At 41.6% G+C, this 15,267-nt stretch overlaps 1 protein-coding gene across 4 annotated transcripts in view; it reads left to right on the forward strand.

Annotated features, from left to right (window-relative positions):
- The window catches only part of lrpprc (leucine-rich pentatricopeptide repeat containing), a 52,786-nt gene that overhangs the window by 35,796 nt on the left and 1,723 nt on the right, over positions 1–15,267 (forward strand). For all 4 annotated transcript variants that reach the window (XM_032540675.1, XM_032540673.1, XM_032540674.1 and 1 more), the window contains 10 exons: positions 292–434; positions 2,055–2,178; positions 2,616–2,742; positions 5,581–5,669; positions 5,755–5,959; positions 7,942–8,069; positions 8,236–8,351; positions 12,853–12,927; positions 13,059–13,143; positions 14,839–14,981. In XM_032540675.1, coding sequence (XP_032396566.1) covers positions 292–434; positions 2,055–2,178; positions 2,616–2,742; positions 5,581–5,669; positions 5,755–5,959; positions 7,942–8,069; positions 8,236–8,351; positions 12,853–12,927; positions 13,059–13,143; positions 14,839–14,981 — 1,235 coding nt within the window. The remainder of the gene's footprint in view (positions 1–291; positions 435–2,054; positions 2,179–2,615; positions 2,743–5,580; positions 5,670–5,754; positions 5,960–7,941; positions 8,070–8,235; positions 8,352–12,852; positions 12,928–13,058; positions 13,144–14,838; positions 14,982–15,267) is intronic.

The following is a 15,267-nucleotide window of genomic DNA, read 5'->3' on the forward strand; positions in this document are numbered from 1 at the left end:
CCCCCCCCCCCCTCCCCTTACACACACACACACACACCTTCTAGTTAGTGTGTTTCCCAAATCACACCAATGTTGAGGGTCAGTCAGTTGGTCAGATTAGTGCTTTGATTGCCCTCTCTCAGCTTGGAGCGCTTTGTCACAAATTACTCTATGGTGCTGGATGAATGATGACCTAAGCCAATATGAACTGACTGTACAACCACATGGGTCTGTGTGTCATGACATTCATAACAAATTACATAAGAAAACATATTTTCTCATTCCCACTGCTTTGTCTCTTGTTGTTTATAGAGGAGACAAACGACTGGCAAAAGGCAGAGGCAGTATGGACAAAGATGCAGGAGGAGAACGTCATTCCCAGGGAGAGGACCCTGCATATGCTGGCAGATGTCCTAAAGAATAATGGCCAGGAGGTGCCCTTTGAGGTGCCCGAGGTAAAACCCCCAGCTTAATAAATATGCACAGTAACGCTCATTAGACAGATCTGTTATTTTGGAAAAAAATTGCCTGGAGGTTCCTGAGGGGAGCCAAAGGCAGAGCAGATAAAACTGAAAGCCAAGGCCAGGAGATTCCCAAGAGCTCCCTAGGACTCTAAAAGAGCCCGAGGTCAAACATAACACACAAGCATGCCTGTGCATTTTTGTACTTAAATCTTGAATGAAGTGGGTGGAGGTACCCTTGGTTATCTGTCATATATTTTAATGATCTATCTGTCTTTTTTTTTTTGTTCATGTCATTGTAAATCGGATATCTTTTTTGTTTTGGTCCTTTTTATTGTACAAACATTAATTTGTAGATGTCACTTTGGGCTCTGACAACTTGTGATGGCCATTTCTCACTATTTTCTGACATTGTATAGGCTTTAATTTGAATGCAAATTGAAATAGGATATCTAAGGTTTTCCAACATTGATAAAGAGGTGCCTTTAACAATAAACATATAAGATACTGCAAAAAGGAAATCACTTTACACCCCAATGGGAAGTTGCAGTGTTACAGCAGCATCAAAATATAAATAAATGAAATCTTATGGAGAAGCTCTAACTCTAAACATATAAATTGACAGTGCTAGTAGTGTTCTGTGGTTAGTGTAGATCTAGTATATTCTGTAAATTGTCCTGTATTAATATGGAAAGAAGCTTCATCGGAGCTGCATATAATATAAACTCAAGCTGCTCTCCATAATTTCCCAATTATATTCATACTGCATAAATTAACCAAAGAGCAAGCTGACCCCAAGCTCTGATCATTGAAACTAGCCCCAAAAAAAACCTCTGAAAACTCTTATCAACTGCTCGCTCCATACAGCCCCCCTCCTCACCCCGCTTCACTTTAAGCCTCTGTTCATTACATGCAGAGGAAACAGGATTGAAGCCCTGATCTGAAGGGTGGTCAATCAGACCGTCTGGCTGGTGAAAGGAATTACAGTTTGATCTGTCTGTAAATCTGTAATGCCAGACTAATTTAGCCAGCAGCTAAATGCCACCATATGGCTGCCGCTGGATTCTTAGTTACTCTACTGTAGCGGACAGAATTTAAAGTTTTGCTTTAAATAATATAATATTAGTCTGTTCTATTGCTGCATTTTTCTTCAGCTTTGGTTTGCATTTGAGTGTGCTCCAATACCCTGAAGTATGATGAGACAGGAAGTGATTGCTGTTGCCTGGAGCGATGAACTTGGTGACCCCTGGGGCTCTTAAGTTGACATCCCCGCTTCGACACACACATTCTCTCTAACGCACACATACTTTTCCTTTGCCCCTGGGGTGCCAGACCTAATTTGCCCCTAGCCAATACAGCTTAACCCCCTCCCCTCACTGCAACATGGGTGAACGAACATAACGAGTCCCTGCTCTGCCTGCCCAGCATTATTGCACTGTCATACACACACCAGCTCATTGCCAGCACACAGCTGTGCGTGTCTGTCTGTCTGTCTCTCGGTCTAGGTGTGTTTGTGTGTGTGTGTGTGTGGGGGGGGGGGCTTGGATGCTGGATGTAGCTGTGATTTGATGGAACAATCAAACTGAGTTCTCTTTTTGTGTGTGTCATTTACAGACCTGGTACCAACAAACTGCCACCACACAGCAGGTCAAGTCAGCAACAACCCTCCCCAGAGTTGAAAGTGGTGCTGAATACCAGGCCCGTCTGTTGGCCTTATGTAAAAGGGGCAAAGCTAAAGGTAAGCAGCAGGAGCTCTCAGTGTTGTTGTCCAACATGATATAGAGCTGAACTAAACACGTAAGAAGCTGGTTTGAAATACTTGAACCATCTGACTTGAGTTAGTAATTTAAGAGTAGATAAGAGTGAAAGTGTAAGTTCGCATTTAAAGCTGCAATGAAGACATTTTTGATTATTCAGGGGCAGAAAGACTTCAACAGCCCTGATATGCTTCCTGCTTATCAAGCGGCTTCAGAAGCCGTTCCACCATCTGACAAGCACCATTGAGGAAAAATGATGTCCTAAAAGCTGTGCAGAGCTGCAAGAGTTGAGGGTTAAAATGGACTTAGAGCTACTCATTGACTTTTACAGTGACCTACTTAATTATAAAGACTCTCAAATTTGGCTTTTCTTTATCCTGTCCCAACTTTAACTCATTCTTTTGCTCTCTTTCTACAGAAGCCTATGGGATGCTGAAGGAAGTCGATAAAAAGGGTGTGGCATTAGGTCCCGCCCCTTACGATCACTTGATCCGGGCCCTGTTGGCCGAGGGATCCATTGAGGATGCCATGGCAGTTAAGGACATGTAAGTGCCTAAATGTCTCATTAATATCTCATTCTCAATGACAAATGACACATTACGGTAAAGCCTTACAAAACAGAAAAAAAAAAAAACCGTTTTTATCCAAGTTATACTGTGATATCAGGAATAAACAGTATATGTAAGTATGTTTTAACAGTATTTACTCAGGTTTGGTCTTTTTGCTTTGATTGCATTAACAGTGTTGATTCAATACCATTTTAGCATTTTGTCCTGGCATCTAATTTGTAATAAACAGCTGTCTGTATTAGTTCCTCCCTACAAATATGAATATGAAAGCCCCATCCCATATGTTTTTATTTATCAAAATAATTTTGCTCTGGTAATCGGCAGGTATCGAAATTCAGGTATCAGAATTTGGGGGAAAAAGGAGATCAGTGAATGTCTGCTTTCCCTGTCTCCTCATTCTTTGGCACCGGGTCACCTCAGGCTAAAACTACAACTCTTCAATAGACATGAGGATTATAAACGGATTGTGTTCGAACACACTCAGCTCTTTTAGATATGAACAGTGGTTCTTACTAAGCCCCAAGATACACACACACACACACACACACACGCACGCTTGGGTGTACAGATTAATTTTGGTTTTCTGGGAAGCGGGTGACTTTGCGCAAAAACACCAATCTTCTTCCAATTAGTAATGTATCATGTGTTGTTGGGTTATGGGGCCGATATCAGGGCTTGAGCCTGGAGACAAATTGACAGACAGAGGTATTAGAGATCTGAGCTTAGTGCAGCGCTGATCTTCTGTTTGTCTTTTTAGGTAATCTCCTCCCTTTTTTTTTATCTCCTTTTGTCCGTTTCTTTATATCCATTTCTCGCTGCAGAGGAAAAACACAGAAGCAAAGTGTAAAAAAAGAAGACGATAATAATAGAATGACATGATACACCAAAATAAAAGATGCAGTTACTAATTTGTAGGGAAGGGGGGAAAAAATTAACTGTAAAAACATCTATTACACTATCGGTCTCTTCCATGTTTTCGGCTCTCTACATAGTTCACTCTCTGATGTTATGAGGAATAATCGTATCAATTTTAGACCCCTGTTTCAACAAGCGCAAGGCAATACAAGTGATAACCCATCTCCAGTCTCTGTTTGAATTGGTTTATGGCATCCCTGCCTGGATAAAAGCTTTGTTTATCTGCACTCTAAATGAGAAGTGAAATGAGCTGAGAGGAGTGTCAGGGAAAGATGGAAATAGGGAGGAGAGCAAGGAGATAAAAAGAGCTAAACGGGAAAGGAGTGAACGAGGCGAGGAGGGCTAGATTTAATCATGTACGAGGTTAATGAAGACGCTATAGGCATTAATTCTCTGTGCATGTGGGTGGATGGGTGTGTTTGTTTTTGGGTAATCTGTACAGAATTGAGCAGCGGGGTGCTTATGGTGAGATTAAGGGATTGGGAGAGAGTGATGATGAGAGAGAGAGAGGAAGGGGTGCATCTTGGATTCATTGGCTAAAGCACAATACCCCGAGAAGACGAGTGAGTGTGTGTGTGTGGGGAAAGGTGAGTGAGAGTCGGCCTCTAGAGATTTTCTCCCCTCACTGCTTGGTCTCCGCGGCAATCCTTTGGCGACCCTGTTACCGCTTCAATCTCTGCCGTGACCCCGTCACAGCGGCTGCCGGGTGTTGCTTGGCCTGGTGTCGCCGTGGTGATAAGGGTTGCCAGCCTGATGCTCAATTGAGCGGAAGGATTAATCTGGTTGCAGGGCTATAATAACAAATAAATAAATAAAAGATGGGAGGCAAGCTTGATTGAGGTTTTAGTGGCAAAGAAATGAAAAGGAGGAGGGCTAAAAAGGACAGCAAATAGACAGGCAGATGGAGTGAGTGAAGAAGTGATGAGGAGCGGGGCTTCTCCTGGATGCCTCACTACTGCAGCATTCCGCCTGTCCTACATAACACTACACACAGATATATAAACACACACGTTCAGCGGCTCAGCAGGAAGTAATCAACTGTTTTTCTGTAATATTTTCATGGTTACAGCAAGTGTTTTATAAGAGGCTCTGACTTGCTGTCAATCACATTTTTCCCATTGTATTGTCTGTGTTTCAGCTCATGTTTTTATCCCCTTCTGTGTCTGTGGAGTCTGATGCGTTTCTGAATGTGATGCCATATAATGACCCAAGTGCTGAAGACTAAGATGCCACAGAGATATTAATTTAGTCATCCCAGATTATAAAGATTGGTTTTCAACTTGTACAGTGTCAGCTTTAAAGTGAGAAATAAAGCCGACTCTAATAGCTGTGTACATTCCACCCTGGTAGGAAGTTGCACGCAACCTAGATATGGTTTTGTGTCATACCATTGAAACGCTCCATCCAACATGGGATTACATTACATACGTTAGTACCACATATGACAGTCTAGATCCACTCTAGCATCTCTGTGCCACTGTACTTGGGCACAGTGGTGCTAAATGCTAATGTCAGCGTACTAACATGCTTACAGTGGTCATTGTTCATCAGCTATAATGATGAGCATGTTCACCATCTTAGTTTAGTGGGTTCACATCCTAACATTTGCTAAAAAGTAGAACTGAGACTGGTTCATTTTGCAAGTATTTGGTCATAACCTCAGTATACACACTGCATGGTGAAATCTCTGCCAAATTGCCATCATTTTCAAAGTCAATGTTGTCATATTGACCAACGATCATTAACCACTGTACTGGAGTTTATGTCATTGGGAGCCTGCTTAAAAACCATTGAGAGGTCAAAAAAGAAAGTGGTTTATATAAGTAACAGATTGACTTAAATAAGAAGTGTATAGTTGAAAGCTGATGCCAAGCCAAGAAAATACTTTGTCTCTTGCAGTGCTGCGTCTCATGTGCCGGGCTTTCAGCTGAGCGATATCGCCACCAATCTGCTCATCATTACACACAGCAAGAAAGGCCAGGCTAAAGGTAAGACACAGACTTGGGTGGGTAAACAAACATGTACATACTCATTTCAAACACACACATACTCACCTCTTCCACTCCTCCACAGATGCTCTCGAGAAACTGAAGTCTATGCTGCAGGTGGACCACGTGCCTTCGCAGCTCGCCGTCACCAGACTGGTTCAGGCCCTGGGTAGCGATGGCAACGTGGCGGGCATCCAGGAAGTGGAGTCACTGATGAAGGGCCTCGGCACGACCCTCAACCTGTCCAGCATGGTGTTTGTCAACAACACCGCCCTCGCACACATCAAGAAGTAAGCGTGTTAAGTGTAGGCTATATGTGGCAATTCCTTAATGGACTTTTGTCAACTATTTTTTGAGTTGAGGAGACATTTAAAGCCTGTGTAGGATTTTTAAATTTCTGACACGATATTCTAATTTTTCTACTAACTAAAACTTAAAGTAATTTGAAAGATCCTATGATCACATACAAGTCTACACAAAGGGGCCTAACTAAGGATTTTGGTCATGTATGAGTCACATTAAGGGATATGCAGCATTTCAGATATTTCCCCATTCCTGACCTTGTCAAGAAAGTTGTCATCAAATCACCTTTATCTCTAATCCTTACCAACCATGTTCAGTCAAATGGAGTGCAGACAGCTAACGGAAAAACTGACTGGATGAGGAGGGCTCCTAGTTGCATGAGCAAAATATAATTTCAATTGATAATGCTATTTACAATCCAGTGTGAAGTATTTTATACTATTTTGTAAACAGTATTACTAAGCTAAGCAGCACATACAGATAAACAATTGAATGCAGCAGAGTGTGACAAGAGCCATGTTGACACACTCTCAAAGTAAAAGCTTACAGGGCGAGCGCAGTGTCAACTACAAATAGGAAACACAGGCGTAATAGGATTATTCATGGGTTCCTTTTAATGTCATGAAAACACCCATCCTCCACTTCTGCTTTGTCGCTTCTCAAACAACAGAGAACAAATATATAAAACGCATTGTGCATCAAACTTTCATTGCGCTACTTGCCACATTAGCACTGTCCCCCAGCTCAAGTGGCAGCGGCCCCGTGCTACCTCGGAAGGACAGCAGGAAGTGAAGAAAAGCAAGACAGTCTCACGCCCGATTGGCCATTGCAGTGCGGGCCTGTCAGCTTGAACCCTGACCTCCGGGAGCTGTGCTCTGAGCGGCTCTGACACGTGCGTCCCCACTGTATCTGAGCCAAGCTGACTGGTTAAGAGCCTGGGCGGAAAAGCAAGCAGGCCCGGAAAGCGGAGTGCCACATTTAGAGGAGGCCCCTGCTGAATTATTCAGACGGTCCCAGTCGCAACAATCAGCGTAGATATGTTTCCCCACCTCTGGACGCTTTCACATATACATACACAGAGACGCACACACACCCTGTATGTTAAATATTCATTACGACTGCTGACGGTGGGGAGCGTAAAGTGTTAGTAGCGAGGTCGGGTTGCCAGATTGAGTTTTATTTGAGTCTTACATTTGTAGCGCTTTGGTGTGCAGGCTTTGTTTGGTTGTGTCAACCAAGTGTGTACAAGTGAGCATCAGTGGGAGAATAAGTTGGTCAGCGCTAAATGGGAAGAAAAGCATTAAACCAATATCATTTTAATATTAAATTACTTTCTAGAGTCTATAAAACAGTTTGTTGGAGAAGTTCTTATTGTTCTGTAATTTGGCCAGTTTCTCATAATATATCCTAAGCATTTGTTTCTCTCTCTAAGAGGTCAAATCCCACTTTCAAAGGTTAATTCTGATTTGGCTGATTACTGATGTATTCTTCTCCCATCCCAGTATCTCTAGCAATTCCAGCCATATTAGATTAGATTGTTGTATCTTAAAATTTACTTCCAGTACAGTACATATGATTTAGCGGACGCTTTTATCCAAAGCAACTTACAATTGCTGTAAATGTCAGAGGTTGGATTCCTTTGAAGCAACTACGGGTCAAGTGTCTTGCTCAGGGACACCTTTTGTTGATCAGCAGTCAGCGCCTTTGCAGGATGAAGTGTGCCCTTGAAATAACAATAGTGTGTGTTTTACACATAAAAAAAAACTGCTGGCCTTCTTATTAACACAACCTTCCCTAAACTAAACCACAGCATACTTGCAATGCATGGGCATTGGTCATAACAAATGTTTTCAGGTTTTGTTTCTCCTATTTCCTTTTATCTGTTCAAAGTTTGAAGATTGAACATGCACAGCTTTTTGGCTGTATTTTTGATGAACTCAAACTAAGCTACTCTTTCCACCCTCTTCAGTGGTGACATGGAGTCCGCAGTGGAGGTGTTGGAGGCAGTCTTCACTAGTCCAAACAGCACAATCCCCAGTATGTCTTTCGTCTTCAGAAAGATCTTGGAAGATGACAATGACAAAGCCTTAGACAAGTGTAAGACAGACACACACACATACACGCACATGCACACACACATACACACACACAATTCATACATGTAGAGTATAAGAAATAGAACATATGAAACCACAGGCAAAATGATGCGATCCAGTGCTAATAAAACACAAGACATTGACCAAATGTACATGTTGTATTGCAGTGAGTGCTATGGCAGAGCGGCTAGCCAACCACTTTGGCTGCTACAGACCAGCTTCAGACCTCTTCCTCCAGCTGCTGGATATGGACAAAGTTGAAGATGCCAAGTTCATGCTAGCTGTGAGTGTATATATGTGTTTGTTTGTGTGTTTGTTTGTGTGTTTGTTTGTGTGTGTGTGTGTGTGTGTGAGAGACCTGGAGGCAAGAGAGTCACATTTCTGTTAAGTATTACTGATGAATTTTAAGCTCAGTGTTATTCAAAGGTTTGTTTGAAGATATAAATTCAGTATTTTATATTCTTTTTGTACTCCTCGGTTTGGGATAGGTGAACTTGTGTGTGTTTGTTTGTTTGTTTGTGTGTGTGTGTGTGTGTGTGTGTGTGTGTGTGTGTGTGTGTGTGCGGTTTTCAGACGTATTTGTTGACTATCATTTATGCAAATGCGTAAAGATACATAACTTGCTCCTCTTGCTCACTTCTCTTCATCACTATTTAAACATGAAGTGAAGAAATCCATGCTTTTCAGGTCAGAATGTGATTCTCATCACACATGCATTTATTAATCTCCATTTGTCTTTGAGTAAAGTGGAGAGGAGATAAGGATGCAGTGTGTTGCCTTTTAAAGAAATAAGATTTTTTTGGTTGTTTCAAAAAATACAAAAATGAACCCTCTCTCCACCAAAATACAACAATGTGCCATATAGGGAAAGTATTGCGCTTTTATTATTTAGGTTGGATTTGCATCATGCACCATGAGGAGAAAACTCTGAAATGTTGGTGGTTGTTTTTTAATAACTTTTTGTGACCACTTTAACTAAATCAAAAGTGCACATTTCTCCATTTGAATGTTTTGCTCTTGACTACATTTTAAATTATTACATCAAAGTAACTAAAATCTTCACACACAAAAAAACAAATCAACAAGGGAACTGGGGATGCATTCGTCCAGTTGTCAGACCCAAGTGATGATGGAGATGTTCTTCCGCCACCACCGTTGACTTATTCATGCAACCTCACATTTGTGTCAGGAAGTGCTTCCCTACATTCCACCAATGAGTCTGGTGCTCTGAAATTGGCCTCCTACTGCTTCACTTATTTATCACAGTTCATACATTACAGCTCAATGACTTTGCATTTAGCCCTGGGACATCAATATGTATAAGCTAGATGGGTGAGAGACGGGAGGAACGATGAAGAGGATGAGGTAGCAGCATAGATCAAGAAACTCTCAGAGAAAGACAGAAAAATGGAGACTAAGACTGCTCAGTAACAGTGATTATTTCATTCTCACCTGTTGAGTGATTACCCCTCTCAGACATTCAGTGGCATGTGTGACTAGAGCGCACAATAATGACCACAAATATGTTACCGCCCTCGCTCACTACACCTTACCACTTTTTAAACATAAGGGAAATTAATCTGTGTTTTTTCAGGTCACATTATGTCAAACATTCTTCGCTGCTCTTTTTCAGCCTAACATACATCTGTTGTCTGTTTTGGACATATTAAATGATTTTTATGAAATTCCTATGAATCAATCAAAGGTTCTGCTCCAAAGATGGGTCTTATCAGAGTAACCTTTGGACAATCAGACAAGGAGTTACTAATAAATCAACTCTGAGTAGTTAGTACATTAATTATGCAGCCAAAGATCAGTACATTTACAGCATTATGTTTCGAAATATCATTGTACTATACAGTAAAACAGGAAGTCTGTTTCTAAATTGTAGTACTTGCTGAAATCAGTATGAGAGTAGAGCAGAGACAAGTGTTGAAAGTACAGTAATACAGTATACAGTAATTTCTTTTGAAGAAATCTCTAAAATGGGCTTTATGCTTCAGCCTTACCTTGACCACACTAACTAACTGTGGGAGAAACTGGAAGACACAGAGATAAATAAAAAAATAAAAAATCGTAGATACACTCAGACACGAAGGCACAGCGCTTCATTCCTCCCTGACAGCCTGAGTGGTTGTCCCTCTCAAGCTTTAAACAGGGATGTCTGACGAGCATGCATGTTAATGAACAGATACGTCACTGACTACTCTCCTCTTCATCACTATTTAAACACAAACTATGGATTACATGATTTGAAAGGTATAATCTGCTTCTTGTTTGATATGCATCTTGGCTCGTGTCAAGTGGGATGTTCTTTTTGAACCTTTTCAATTGTTGTCTGCGCCGTAGGAACTTGGCAGTCCAACACAACGTAAAAGTTTAAAACTCGTGGTTGTAAGACTCTTGCATTTTATACAGCGCAATTTATACAGTTAAGAGAGCTTTACATATTTTAAACTTTTAAAGGAGTTGTTAAACTTTAAAAGATTGAATAGAAAATGTGAACATGTGTATATACATTTGGAGGCAATACTGATATAAAGACAAAAAAACGAAATAAAAGCATTAATACATTAGAAAACCGACGAAAATAACAGCCTGCTTTTATTGACAGTCAGACTTAGTCAGCTAGTCATTGGGATTATTTGATTTCTGTCAAATCTTTCTTGAACTAAAGATTATGTTTTAATCATGAATATTGTGAGTTGCTCTGGCAAAGACCATATGCCAATTGTTGTAAGTGTAATTGTTTGAGGCATCACTTGAAGTATGAGAAACCCGCTGATACATACTGGTAGTCAGATTGCCATGCCTCTTAAACACTGAACATTTAAATACATAATATGCAAAACATGTGTAACAAGAAAACATAACTCCAGGAACAAATGCTCATTGTGTTAGAAAGTAAAACTACGTCAACCATCCCACTGCAAAGACCGCTCTAAAACAGCGTTCTCCCATTTGTTGTGTGTTAAGTTTGAGTTCAGACTACGCTGATGTGACCCAGGCTAACATCATTTGTCCCTCATCATGGTCTGTTTTAGCCTTCCTGACTCCCCAACTCAAAACCGCACTTCCAGGGTCACTGGAGGGTAGCGGTCCAACTCCTCCATCCCATCCTAAGTGAAGCAGCACCAAAACTCGGAAAAGCTTTTAAGTAGGCGAGCAGACAATAATAATAACAAGGCTATCAGGAGAGAAGGAGGTGAGGTCGGTGGGGAGCGAGAGGGAGGAAGTTAGTCATTATGTAATGAAACTCTTTCAGAGGGAAGCGGTGAGGCACGAGCTGTACGGACTCGTCTACAACTGCTTACGTGCATGTTGTGTGTTGGGAGCAGGGTCATTGAGGAAAAGTAGGAATCATTCCCTGGGTATCTAGAGCTTTTAGTCAGTGTGTGTGAGGAGCAGGGCAGACGGGAGGCCCGGTTGGCTGTGGCGTCACCTTTGGGAGTGGTCGGTATAGCGAGGGATAGGGGGGGGGGAACAGAGGAAAGAGTGAGTGAGAGCACAGAGCAAAGTTGGGAGAAGTGGCATAGTGTTGGTCTAATTGCCTGATTGTACTCAAGCCATTCTGCCGCTTGGTGACTCTGTGCGTGTGCGGTCCTGTTAAAAGCCTTACAGGCCACTTGCCTTTAATTCTGTACGAGGTGCAAAAGGACTGAAACACGTTAGTTTACGACTGGCTAGTAATCGGACCTCATTGCTGCTCAGCCAGGAGAACAAACTCACTCAGCACAGCAACGTTAATGCATCTCCTGCACACACACACACACACACACACACACACACACACACACACTTTTTTAATACAAATACACAGTATATTGTTTGTGTGTTTCCATGTCTTCATCATAGGCCGTCATTCACAGGTTAAACGTTCAGAAGTCTACCTGATTTATATCATAATATATCATAAATCATTTTTGTGTCATGTTTTAATGTTTATCATATAATTAGGTCTATTGTACTGAAATCGCTCATTTACTGTTTTTTATAGTCAGAAGAAAGTGCAGTTTTAGGCTTATTCTGCAAACATGTTCCACTGTTCGGCGTTTCCTCACGCCGATTTATTGGGCGATGTTGTCTTCTAACAGATGAACAAATCTGCAAGCTCACGTTTCATTTGCTCTGCCAGATTTGGTCCGGCGATGTCAGACTATTGTATCCATGTAAATGTAGTTCAATGAGAAAGGCGAAATTGTTGTAGAGAAATGCAAAAAAGCCGTTTGCGGTATGTAAACAGTGCTACCTTAACATAATTAATCTACCAGAGAATAATGAGAGGTTTATTGTTTTATTTAAACTGTAAATTTATCAAACAGTTAGAAATTATTGTTAGAATTTGTTTTAAACTTCCTCTCTTGCCTGTTGTCTATCATCTCTTTTACTTCCTGTCCTCCAGTAATTGATTAGAGCCTTAAAGCTGTACAGGAGACGGTCGTCCAATGAAGCGCTCGAGCTGTACTTCTATTTTCAGTACTAGATATGACCTTTAATGTGACTAAGTGGGGATAATTATGCTTTTTGATGTGAACAGTGCTGCACATTTAAATTCATAAAGAAACGAGTAGTTATTAAATCCATAATTAGCTTTTTAACCCGACTGTGGGTGTGCGGGTGGTTACATGAATGAGTGGGTGTGTTGGAGTGCATGCGTGTTTATGTACTGTATGTATGTGATGAGCACAGGTTGGAGAGCATTCATGACTTAAGAAGACTCCTCTCTCCTCCCCTCGTGTTAATATCTCGCGTGGTTTTGTTTTGTCCCCCTTGTTTCGCTGTAGCGCTGTAACGCCTTGGCTGAACAGAAGGAGGTGCTGGTGTCCTACTTGTCTCAGAAGGCTCAGCGTCCTGGACAGGTAAAATCACATATTAGGATTCTTCTTTTCAGAATCTACCTTTTTTTTTTATAATTTGTTTACCATTTCCCATGATTTCTGTTAGTAATGATGTGAATCAACATTATTCTTTTGCTATTTGCTCTGCACAGGTGGGCAAGATCAAGGCCCTGCTGAGCCTGATTCCAGACTTTACTGAGAAGGAGGTGTTGTACCCGTACTTGATGAAATGTCATGGTAAGACATCCACACATCCACACCAGGCCTGAACAGGTCTTGTGCAGCAGCGCGCGGCTCGCTGTACTGTGGCTAAGTTAACATTAGCGGACGCATTAACAATGCATTAGGTCAAGGAGAGTATGTGTGTGTAGGCAGACATTGAGGGGTTGGAAGAACATGTGTCCTCTAATGAGTTAGCTGTACTGGCTAGCCTAGCGTGCTAATCGCAACACAGTCCACCACTCAGCCTTTTTTTTTCTCCTCTCCATTGCCTCTTGCCCTCTCCGCCGTTTTACTCCTGTCTATCCTTTCCTACCCTTTCTCCCCTCTTTTGTACCCTGTAACACCAGAGATGAGCAGACATGACTATTTAATTAGCATCAGCTAGCTGGTCTGTCAAGGCAGCCATAAGGAACACAATTAGCGATCCGATGCTCCGCTTTGTTCTCTGCCCCCTCTATGTACTTTTTCTTTTTTCTCTTTAACTTGCTCTTTTCTCTATTTGACAGTAGTGACCTTACTTTCCACTTTAGTCTCTTTATTTACACAACAGAACACATTCATGCTGTATCAGAATTACAGATGATTACTCTCACTCTAACATAACATTGTTTCAATCATTTCAGGTACTGAAAAGTGTAACTGTGTATGTTGCTTTCCAGAAGCTGTACGTTCTAAAGGGTGAACTTTGTATAAGTAAAGTTCAAGTTCAAAACGGCAAAACTCAGTTTCCATCATTACTCCGCAATTGGAGGAAAATAAAGTAGTCTACACAAATTCTTCTATCCACCAGCAGCTTGGAGGAGAGAGGAAAAAAGAGGGATTTTGAGGGGAAAAATGTATTTTTATTAAATAACATTTAAAAAAAACTGAACGGCAAAGAACAATATTAACTCTGTAAATTATTAACAATATACAGTGCCTAAGTAAAATAAAGAAATAGCCAAAGCTATAACACTTCTCTTTTCTTTGTAACAAAATACTGTCAAAAAACAAACAGAACTCAACTCCATTGTGGAGACGATTCGAGCATGTTGAAAATTCTTCCTAAATTCCATTTCTTTCTCTTCCATTTACAAAGTAAATTAATGGCTACTGTTTCTCAGCTCTGGGCAGGGTCCGAAATGAACACTGGCCTGTCGGCAAATGTAGGGGCGGGCCAACACACAAACGCATAAACACTGGCGCACACACCAGCCACCACCTTTTGTTTACTGATAGCCAGCGATTAACTTAGCTAGTAAGGTGCGGTTTTTGTCAGCCAGCACCGGAAATTGAGTCCGGGAGGACGGGTGAACTGAGACTCCAAGAGGAAAAAGAGGAGAAAAGAGGAGCTTGAAACTGGAGACAAGAAGGATAACTCTGGGAGTTGGAAGGGGTGTGTCACGATTCTGTCTTCTCACAGCGCGACACAGCTTCGTGGATCTGAGTGTCGCACTTTCACTTTTATATCGTATATCGTTACAACCCTAGTTATCTTGATATAAGCAAGGGTAAAGAAAGATTGGACAGTATGCATGAGCATTTAAAACCTCTGTTCTTGGCTCCAATAATTGATGATAGAACAAAGTGGAAAATACCAAGATTATCCCACCAGAAATAAATAGGACTTACATTTTTCTAAATGGATACATTCAAATAAGAATTTGACATGTAAAGTGTTTTGTCTCATTTGCTGACTTTACTTTCTCTCTTCCCTCTCTTGTATGGCAGTCCTGGATAAGGACTTATCGTCAGCCAAGGCTCTGCAAGAGCAGATGCAGAAGGAGGGGACGGTCATAGACGAGCTGTCACTCAAACGGCTGGCTGGGCTTTACCGCAATGCAGGAGAGACGGTGCCCTTCGTGGAGCCCCCGGTGAGTCTCAGACACACACACACACACACGCTCACACACACACACACACACAGGCTCACACACACACACACACACACACACATCCATATTGATTCAAGACTTGAACAACATATTAGGAACAGATCTGTGTACAAATACTAACGCACGCACACAACACCGCTCCTAAAGTGGTGCTGGCAGTTGTCCGGCTGGTGCCCTAATGCGTGCCATTGTGTGTGCGCTGTGGTCTGTGTGTGCCATAGTAATGTGACAGAGCAGTCCGCCAGCTGTGTGTGTGTGTGTGTGT

Source organism: Etheostoma spectabile, chromosome 17 (genome assembly GCF_008692095.1).
Source record: "Etheostoma spectabile isolate EspeVRDwgs_2016 chromosome 17, UIUC_Espe_1.0, whole genome shotgun sequence".
NCBI classification, from domain to species: domain Eukaryota; kingdom Metazoa; phylum Chordata; class Actinopteri; order Perciformes; family Percidae; genus Etheostoma; species Etheostoma spectabile.